The sequence below is a fragment of the Octopus bimaculoides genome, chromosome 2 (genome assembly GCF_001194135.2).
Source record: "Octopus bimaculoides isolate UCB-OBI-ISO-001 chromosome 2, ASM119413v2, whole genome shotgun sequence".
Lineage (NCBI taxonomy): Eukaryota > Metazoa > Mollusca > Cephalopoda > Octopoda > Octopodidae > Octopus > Octopus bimaculoides.
In genome coordinates, this window is record NC_068982.1 from 42,103,619 (window position 1) to 42,114,621 (window position 11,003).

The 11,003-nt window shown below is 36.8% G+C and overlaps 1 protein-coding gene across 2 annotated transcripts in view; it reads left to right on the forward strand.

Annotated features, from left to right (window-relative positions):
* LOC106879359 (ornithine transcarbamylase, mitochondrial) overlaps positions 1–11,003 on the forward strand; it is a 26,553-nt gene that overhangs the window by 8,363 nt on the left and 7,187 nt on the right. For both annotated transcript variants that reach the window (XM_014928879.2, XM_014928880.2), the window contains exons 3-7: positions 1,115–1,196; positions 4,239–4,326; positions 5,186–5,339; positions 7,282–7,404; positions 10,659–10,712. In XM_014928879.2, coding sequence (XP_014784365.1) covers positions 1,115–1,196; positions 4,239–4,326; positions 5,186–5,339; positions 7,282–7,404; positions 10,659–10,712 — 501 coding nt within the window. The remainder of the gene's footprint in view (positions 1–1,114; positions 1,197–4,238; positions 4,327–5,185; positions 5,340–7,281; positions 7,405–10,658; positions 10,713–11,003) is intronic.

Genomic DNA, 11,003 nt, shown 5'->3' on the forward strand with positions numbered 1-11,003 from the left:
TATATATATATATATATATATGTATATATATATATACTCTCTGAGTGGTTGGCGTTAGGAAGGGCATCCAGCTGTAGAAACTCTGCCAAATTAGATTGGAGCCTGGTGTTGCCATCCGGTTTCACCAGTCCTCAGTCAAATCGTCCAACCCATGCTAGCATGGAAAGCGGACGTTAAACGATGATGATGATGATGATATATACAGGGTGATTCAAAAATCTCCATACATAGGAAAAAATTATGTTTTTATAAGAGACAGTTTATAAGATCCCCTAGATTCCTTGATCTGACCACTCTTGATTTCTGTCTTTGGGGGCATTTGAAAGGTATGGTGTATCGCAGAAAGATAAAAGACATAAATGAATTGAAGGAATGCATCGCCAACTCATTTGCACACGTATCACCAGATGTGCTATTACGAGTTCACAATGAGTGGGGTAAACGTATTGCAATGTGTATTCAAAACAATGGTAACCATATAGAGCCTGTTAAATAAATTTAAAAAACTGTTCTTATAAAATGTTTCTTATAAAAAAGATAAATTGTTCCTATGTATGGCGACTTTTGAATCACCCTGTATATATATCGTTACTAGCGTCGCCTTACTGGCACTTGTGCCGGTGGCATGTTAGAAAACATTCGAGCGAGGTCGTTGCCAGTGCCGCTGGACTGGCTCCTGTGCAGGTGGCACGTAAAAAATACTATTTTGAGCATGGCCGTTGCCAGTACCGTGTGACTGGCCCTCGTACTGGTGGCACGTAAAAGCACCCACTACACTCTTGGAGTGGTTGGTATTAGGAAGGGCATCCAGCTGTAGAAACTCTGCCAGATCATATATATATATATATGTGTGTGTATATTTATATATATTTATATATATAGTATGTTCAGGTTATTTTAAATCAAGTTTAAGAATAACTGAATATTTACTGATGGGGTGGCTCATTACTGAGAGTAGGGTTAAATTTATTTGTCAAGTTCAATTTGACTGAGACTGTACTCTATGTATGTCTTCTTGTGTGTCTTAATTTATCCTCTTCCAAATACAAACAAATCTTAGCATTTCTATTAGAGTTAATATTAAGTTTTCAATTTTTTTTCTATTTGTTTCCAGCTGTATCAGCCTCTAGTAGGAAAGTCTTTGGCAATGATTTTCCAGAAGAGAAGTACACGAACTAGAGTTTCTTCAGAAACAGGTAATGTAAACACTTAAAAGCAAATTGATTCTTTTGTAACAGATATTTTTGTAGATATCAAAACTGCTGAGTATCATTCATGGCTTCAATTCTGTTGCGTTGTTGTGTCACCAGGAAAGATTACACATTTCTAGTTAGTGTTGTTAAGAAGCTTGACAACCAGTGTTTGTTTTTGTTCTTGCAACTTAGCAGTTCAGCAATAGTGGCTGACAAAATAAGAACCAGACTTACAAATAAGCACTTGGATTGATTTGTTTCAGTAAACTCTGCAAGATGGTACCCCAGCATGGTTGCAATCCAAAGACTTAAACAAGATAACATCAATAGATAACCAATAAAAAAGAATGATGACCAGAGGAAACTTTTCGTTATTTTATGTGCTGTTTCTAGCAAAATTTGTATCTAATTGATTGAAAATCTTGTTTTTCTGACATTTCTTTAGAATTCAGTGGGTGAAACCAGCTCCGTTGCATGACTTTTAGAAGCCCCCTACAACTTGTTTGTTTCAAGGCCCCATCCCTTCAATCAGAATTCATAATATAGCTATATTTTACTTTATTCTATCAGAAGTTCAATATTTCACTTTATCCTAAGAACATCTTTAAATATACAACAAGTTAAATTTATTCAGGTCTATTACGAATTTCAATAAGTAAAAACTTCCAGATATGAATAAAAGAACACTTTTATAATCCAGGCAACTTTCAAAGACAAACATGGTGCACTTTTTGTTTCACAAAATCATTGAGCAGTTCAGAATAATCAAGCTGAGAGCTAAGTTCATATTCAATAGATATCATAGACAATCCAGAAAGTCTGGTACACGTTTGGGGTACAATGTAATATTTTACAAGCTAGTTTTGCAGGTGCAATATTTTACCATTTTATTTCTTGAAATTTTCAGTTAACATAGTTTAATTCGTGTTCAATATCTTAACCAGCGTAAATAGATGACTCATCTCCGTACTTTGATCTTAACATGGGGGCCCCCTCAACCGCGGAGCCCCCTGCAATTGCAGGGGTTGCAAGGTCTTAGCGACGGCCCTGGGTGAAACTGATGTGTACTGTTGTTTACAATGCCACAAGTTTATTCCTTTTATATATGTTTCATCAAATCATTTTATATACGCATTTCTAAAAGCCATGATAGATAGATAGATAGAAAGATAGATAGATAGATAGATAGATAGAGAAGGGTGGGTGGAGATTAGATGTTGATTAGATGTGCAATGGAGATTAGATGGACAACGCTATATTCTGTCACCAACAGCTGCGTACCAGAGTAGGAAATTTTCAAGATGGTTAAAGCTCTTGCAGTAGCAGCAGCAGCAGTAGCAGCAAATGCATGATGTGGCAAGCATTGTTTGAAAGAATTTAAAATATTTTAGCGAATTAAATATACTCGTTTTTACATTGTATTTAAGTCAGTTATACTCTCATCAAGGAGAACGAATCTAAAGACTACGGCCTCCTCTTTAAACGAGGCCCAAACTTTCGCAATTTAGGTCAGAGCGTCGAGTTGGCAGAAACGTTAGCACGCCGGTAACGTAGCGGTATTTCGTCTGCCTTTACGTTCTGAATTCAAATTTCGCAGAGGTCGACTTTGTCTTTCATCCGTTCCAGATCGATAAATTAAGTATCAGTTGCGTACTGGGGTCGATCTTATCGACTGGCCCCCTCCCCCAAAATTTCGAGCCTTGTACCTAGAGTGAAAAAAAAAAAAAGAATTCAGATCAACGCATAACAGTATAAGGGAGACAAATCTTAAAACTTCTGAATTACCTCCCTTGAATTAAAGAAACTTCGACTGTGTAAACTTCTTCACTGTTGCCTTGAACATGGTTGTGAAGCAAGCTTTTTAACCACCCACAGTGATATATAGAAATAAATGTACACACACACACACACACACACACACTCTCTCTCTCTCTCTCTTTCTCTCTTTTCAGTGATCTCATCTTTGATATTACATAATTTGAAGTAGGTATAAATATAACACAATTTTACCATTATCATTTATACAATTTAAACTTAAGGTTTCACCATTTTCATTTAAAATCATCTACATTTTATCTCGTAGCAGGAGGATTCACTACCATCCCTAACATGTTTTTCTTTTAGCATCTTCTTTTCATTCTCTAAAAAACTTTATCTTTTATCTCTTACCTTTTACTCGTGTCAGTCATTAGACTGCAGCTACGCTGGGGCACTGCCTTGAAGAATGCTTAGTCAAATGAATCGACTCCAATACTTATTTTTTGTTAAGCCTTGTACTTACTCGGTTGGGGATTTTTTTTGCCAAACTGCTCAGTTATGGGGACATAAACACACCAATACCAGTTGTCAAGCAATGATGTGAAACACACACAGACACACATATATGATGGGCTTCTTTCAGTTTTCCATCTACAAAATCCACTCCCAAAGCATTGGTCAGCCTGAGGCTATAGTAAAAGACACTTGCCCAAGTTTCCACACAGTGGGACTGAACCCGGAACCGTGTGGTTGGGAAATTTATTTATATCATTAAAAGGTTTTCTTCGTTAAAAGTTTGCATAGGCGTAGGAGTGGCTGTGTGGTAAGTAGCTTGCTTACCAACTACATGGTTCCGGGTTCAGTCCCAATGCGTGGCACCTTGGGCAAGTGTCTTCTACAATAGCCTCGGGCCGACCAAAGCCTTGTGAATGGATTTGGTAGACGGAAACTGAAAAAAGCCCGTCGTATATATGTATATATGTATGCGTGTGTGTGTATATGTTTGTGTGTCTGTGTTTGTCCCCTCCCAACAGTGTTTGTCCCCTCCTAACAGTGTTTGTCCTCTCCCAACATCGCTTGACAACCGATGGTGGTGTGTTTACTTCCCCGTAGCTTGGCGGTTCGGCAAAAGAGACCGATAGAATAAGTACTAGGCTTACAAAGAATAAGTCCTGGGGTCGATTTGATCGACTAAAAGTGGTGCTCCAGCATGGCCACAGTCAAATGACCGAAACAAGTAAAAGAGTAAAGAGTATATAATGAAGTAGTTTCATATTTTTTTTCCAGGAATGAACCTTCTTGGAGGTCAATCCGTTTTCCTTGGCCCAGAAGATGTCCATATTGGTGTGAATGAAAGCATCAAAGATACTGCTCGGTAATTACATCTCTATGTTACATTTGGTCCTGATATGTTGCATTCTTACAAAAATAATATTTTCTATATTTGCAAACAGTGCCACCTTAAGACATGAGCACACTAGGCCTCACAAGTCTAGGGAGTCCAGTTCTGACCTGTGTATGCTGTGGCTTGCTATCAATAACTAAATACTATAGGGCAAAATGCACTGATTTGCCTGGAGGCCTCACGAGTCTAGACGCCCAAATCAGACCTATGTATATTGTAGCATCATCACTTAATGTCTGTTTTCCATATGGGCATAGGTTGGACTGTTTGACTGGGACTGACTAGGCAGAAGACCACAGTAGGCTTCACTGTCTGTTTTGGCAGGATTTTTACAGCTGGATGCTCCTCCTAACACCAACACTTTATAAAGTGCCTTGCAGTCAATAAATAAAAAACTATAGGGCCTACTGCATTGATTTACCTTTTTGGGGCCAATTAAATAAGCACCAGTTGAGTACTGGGGTAGATGTAACCGACTAACCTCCTCCTCTGAAGTTGCTGGCCTTGTGCCAAAATTTGAATCCAAAAATCAACTATTGGTACAAGGCCACATTTTTTGTGGGGTGAGAGTAGCTTGTCAGTTATATTGGTGCCAAGTATTTGATTGGTTCTGTATTTTATTGACTCCTTTTTGTTTGTCACTTTACTGTCTTTTCCATTGGCCACCTTTGTATGTCATCATCATCATCATCATCATCATCATTTAACATATATCTTCCATACTGGTATGGGTTGGACATAACAATTGATAATTACAGGGTTGTTAGAGTTGTCTCAAATGGCATTATTTCTTATCGATTTTTTTTGGATTATTTTTAATCTTTTGCAGTGTTCTTTGCCAAATGTGTGATGTAATACTAGCTAGAGTCTATGGTCATGATGTGGTTGATACACTCGCTTCAGAAAGTTCTGTTCCTGTGATAAATGGATTGTCTGATCTCTTCCATCCTCTGCAGATCCTTGCTGACTTGCTCACGCTACAGGTAATACCATGTCACTAATTATCACCTTTCTTATAACGAACATACAAACAAGTTTCTACATTATCCCCTGATCTGCTTAATGAGTGGCAATATTTTCTTTTTTTCTTTTGTGACATACTATTTACCATCTTTAAAACAATATTGTATGTTTGAATATCTCAAGTCAAGTCTTAGGACAGGATGTCCACAATAGCCATGGCTGGAATTATGATTCTTCAACCAATTACCTTTGTGTGTGTGTGATGTGGATAAGGGCATAGGCATGATGAAATGGCTATGAAGTTTGCTCCATAATCATATGATCCTGAGTTTGATCCCAGTGCTCAATATTTAAGGTGTCTTCTACCATTATCTCAAATAGTAAATCTCATTAGCAGAATGAAGCTAACAAAAACTGTGTAAAATCTGTTTAGATGAAACTATACTTGTAATTCAAAGTGACAGCTTTGCCACTTGCAACGTCTGGCTGAGTACACTTGAGGAGTTTTTTTTTTTTGTACAAAAATCCCAGGGAAAACAAGAAGCCACTTAGTGTAAGGGACTATGAAGAAGAAGAAGTTAAGATGAAAGGAACGAACTTACTTTAGACTTGAAAGAGATCAGGTCATAAAATGAAGGAAAACAGGGAGATGGAAGAGAGTTCCTCAGTCTGGTAGTTTGTGGAAGAAAGCTACGACTGTAGAAAGACTTCCTTATTCACTGAAGCACAACAACATTTAGATGGAGATGCTGTGAGTTCTAAGTCAGGCAAGATGATATAGAGGGGTATGGAACTAAGAGAGAAAGTTCATAAGAGGACTTCCTGTGGCAGTAACAATAGAAATGACTAAGACTGGTGATTTCATGTTGATGTGACAAGGGTTGCAGAGTTGAAGTAAGAGAAGGATTAATTAAATTAGGGACTCTCTTTTAAACCTGGTCAAGGAGATCCAAGTGTCAAAATGGTGCATCTGGCCAAATATGACAACAGTATTCCATACAAGGACGAATTGTGGATTTGTAAAGATAGAAAATGGTCTTGGATGTGAGGTAGTCCTTTGAATTTGATGATGACTATCTTCTCCATTAATTATGGACACTTTGATGCCTGTACTGTTTATACCAAGTGTTTATGGAATATTCAGCCACTTATATTTGAACTAACAACTAGAACACTCATAAATGAAACTTATGCTAGATCAATCAATGCCTATAAATGTCTTTTATTCCTACAGAAAATGCAAAAATTAGATTCAGTTAATTGATCTTTTAGAGCAGTGGTTCTCAACCAGGGTCCATATAAGATTTTTGGCAGTCCATGATCAAAACGATGCTAGTCAAAGTCAAACATTCTTTTTTTTTGTTTTACTTTAGTTTACCTTGTTTTACATTATCCAAATGTATACACTTTACTCTTTTACTTGTTTCAGTCATTTGACTGCGGCCATGCTGGAGCACCGCCTTTAGTCAAACAAATCGACTCCAGGACTTATTCTTTTGTAAGCCTAGTACTTATTCTATCGATCTCTTTTTGCTGAACCGCCAAGTTACGGGGATGCAAACACACCAGCATCGGCTGTCAAGCGATAGTGGGGTGGGGGGACAAACACAGACACACAAACACACACATATATATAATATACATATATACGATGGGCTTCTTTCAGTTTCCGTCTACCAAATCCACTCACAAAGCTTTGGTCGGCCTGAGGCTATAGTAGAAGACACTTGCCCAAGGTGCCACGCAGTGGGACTGAACCCGGAACCATGTGGTTGGTAAGCAAGCTACTTATCACAGGTGGTAGGATGTCATTTGAAGGATACACAGTTGCTATTTTTTGCAGATCAAGTGACTACATAGAAACCCCTTTGTTAGCTTTTCTAATGTTTTTGTATATATCGCAGTATGAATTTCTTCTTCTGCTAATATTATCTATCTTCCTTATTGTTTCCATATTTCTAGGAACATTTTGGTGGACTGCGGGACTTGAAGTTGGCTTGGGTTGGTGATGGTAACAACATTATCCACTCCCTGATGATTGCTTGTGCTAAGCTTGGAATAGAAATATGCATTGCTACACCATTGGTAATTTTGCATGCCATTCTTTTCTAATAACTTGCAATAGTTGTGTGATACTAACCTTTCCCTAATAACTGACAGTATTTCTATGAATACTAATATTTCCCTTAATAATTGACAGTGTTTCTGTAAATGTTAATATTTCCCTAATAACTGACAATGTTTATTGTTTTAACATAGTATGGCCATAAGAGATGTTATCTCTGTACAAATATCAGAGTATCTGGTCCATCAACAATGTTTCTGTGAATGCTATCTTTTTCTTAATAAATGATAAAAGGTTTCTTGCAAAGACCAAAACTTGTCAATTTTAATGTAGGAGTTAATTTTGTTCTGTATGTTTTTGATTGTTTCTCTGCTTGTTGTTTGTCTTTTCTTTTCTTTTTGTTCTTTGTTCCCTTTATTTACAATGAATATAATTAATATTATGAATATAATGAGCTTACTGTATTTAGTGCTCAGGTGTATTTCAGTGTATCAGAAAAGGGCAAAAGAAGGGACAGAAAGTAGCAATAAGTCAAGCAAAGAGAGACAGCAATGCCAGCTAAATATAGGATAAAAAAGAACATGTTAAAACACAAGAAGGCTGGAAAGGACAGTTTGAGGGCCACAAAGAAGGAAGGGTGCATAAGCATGTTAGGAATAATGTTGGCAAATTTTGGGAACCATACAAGTTTTGAAAGATAAAGTATCCTAACATTAATGTGGATAGTTTCTTCCATGCTTTGGTAATTTTAAGCATGCAAAAATGTTTCTAAAAGTCATGAATGCTGCACTCTTTTTCTAATTTTCTAAGCATGTTCACGAGTGGTTGAGATACTGAATTCAAAAAGCTGGTTAAACTTATCATAACAATGCTAGATAATCCTGTGAGCTTCTACCAAGTCAGTTGTTGGATGTTGAAGCTTTAGTGTGTCACTATCAAGATAAGTAAAATATTCAAGATATAGTGAGTGATGAAGGTATTCTTTTGGTTGCATGTCACTAAATAGCTTCCAATATATTGATATTCTCAACAAGTCAAGTGTTCCAGACTGGAGATGCAAACTCTAAGCATGGATGTACCATATCCATATATAGCTTTAAACAGACAGCTGGTGAGTGGCTGACAAAGGTCTTGATCTAAGACACCTCAGTCTTTTTGACAATTTTAAAAATGTGGTTCATCCAATGCAGATTGTTGTTAACCATAATACCTTGTTCACGTTCACCATCAAACTTCTCAAGGTTGGTGTTGTGGATGGAGTTGGTTAATTCTGGGGTTATTCTCCCAAAATCTTCAGAGGTGCATTTATCTGTAGCCAGCTTGTGTTGTCAGTCAGCAGTCCATTGCTGCATATGTCCAGGTCAGATTATAGGAAAGATGTATAGTATATAGGAGTCATTCTTTTTGTATGTTCTCTGACTATAAGCAAAAACATGTGTGGTGTTCTTTACTTATAATCAACTATGAAGGCATGTCTGGGTTTTTAGTATGATCTTTGCTAACAAAAAGCTCATTGTTTCCAGGTGACAGTATAACTATATCTGGGTTGTTCTTTGTTTGATAAGCTAGGGGATTATTACCTTATTTGGAAACAGATGAGGATGGGTGACAAGAAGGGCATCTTGTTATAGAAAATCTATGTCAATGAATTCCATCTGATTCAGGCAAGCATGGAAAAGTGGATGTTAAAATTATAATGATTACGTATAGCTTAGTGTTATCTGCATATTCTACAAGAATTTCAGTTGCAAGATTGTCCCAGTGCTACGTTAATAGACACCTGCCCAACATGCTATACAGTGAGATCACACAGAAGCAAACTTCTCAATGATGCAGCCTCCTTACACTATGATTTGTAGAACTAGTGGGATGGAACAAAAGTGCACATAATTTTTTAAGTAAAACTCAGAAACAATATTTAGATATTTGTACATACCTTTATTCAACCACTATGTCTTATTTTGTTCCACTACGTTTTTCCCATCTTTAAAGGCAGTTTCAGGATCTGATTTTCCAAGAACTTAGCATCTTTCTGGGTCATGAACTGGTCTTAGTTATTTTTACAGTCTTCCACAGAATTGAAGTTCATCCCATTAAGAGGAATTTGTAGGGAACAAAATAAGTGGTAATCTGAGGGTGCAAGGTCAGGTGAATATGGTGGGAATGGTACGAGATCCCAGCCAAGCTGTACCAATTTCTGCCTTGTCTGCAAAGTAACATGAGGCCTAACACTGCCCTGAAAAAGATGACACCCTTCTGATTGGCTAATTCTAGTTGTTTTCCATCAATTGTCTTCATTAATTGGGAACAATAATTGTTTGAATTCAGTGTCTGATTTTACCTTTCCGGAAATAAAGGAGGATCAAATGACAAGAATGTCTCTCATTTTCCTCTATACTCTTTTACTCTTTTAATTTTTTACTCTTTTATTTGTTTCAGTCATTTGACTGCGGCCATGCTGGAGCACTGCTTTTAGTCGAGCAAATCGACCCCAAGACTTATTCTTTGTAAGCCTAGTACTTATTTTATCGGTCTCTTTTGCCGAACTGCTAAGTTATGGGGACGTAAACACATCCCCATCGGTTGTCAAGCGATGTTGGGGGGGACAAACACAGACACACACACACACACACACACATGCACGACGGGCTTCTTTCAGTTTCCGTCTACCAAATCCACTCACAAGGCTTTGGCTGGCCTGAGGCTATAGTAGAAGACACTTGCCCAAGGTGCAACGCAGTGGGACTGAACCCGGAACCATGTGGTTGGTAAGCAAGCTACTTACCACACAGCCACTCCTGCGCCTATGTATCTTCGCTTTTAATGTAAAAGCAGTAAAAATAAGCTATCCACACAGTATTCATATAGAAAGACATGCTGAAATGTCACTTTTCAGGAGATAAGTATTAGTTATATGCTTCTGTCACATGAGAAACGAAATCATGTGTTTAAATGCCACCAATTGAAATACAGTGTATAAACTTTTGCTCCAAACCAATACTTATGAAATGTATAATATCAAACTAATTTTTGATATCAAACTAATTTTTGATATCAAACTAATTTTTGATATCAAACTAATTTTTGATATGAAACTAATTTTTGATATGAAACTAATTTTTGATATGAAACTAATTTTTGATATCAAACTAATTTTTGATATGAAACTAATTTTTGATATCAAACTAATTTTTGATATCAAACTAATTTTTGATATCAAACTAATTTTTGATATCAAACTAATTTTTAAACCTTTCTTATATTATTTTTCCAGGGTTATTTGCCTGATTCTAATATCATCGCTTCCTGTAATAAATTTTCGGCAAAGGTATGTACATAACACACCTACCCACACAGATCTATCCACATAAATACACACTCACATGCATGTGCAAACACACACACACACACACACACACTTACACATATATGTATGTATACATATACGATGGCCACTGCTGTCTGTTTGAAAATGAGTGTTTGAAGCAGAGGATTTAAGAAAAAAAAGAAATGAGAGAAAGAAAAAGAAAAAAAACAATTTAAAAAATAAAAAGAAGTGGTGGATGTGTGAATGTAATTTGAGTTCAGGTATGGACTATATATATATATATATATATAT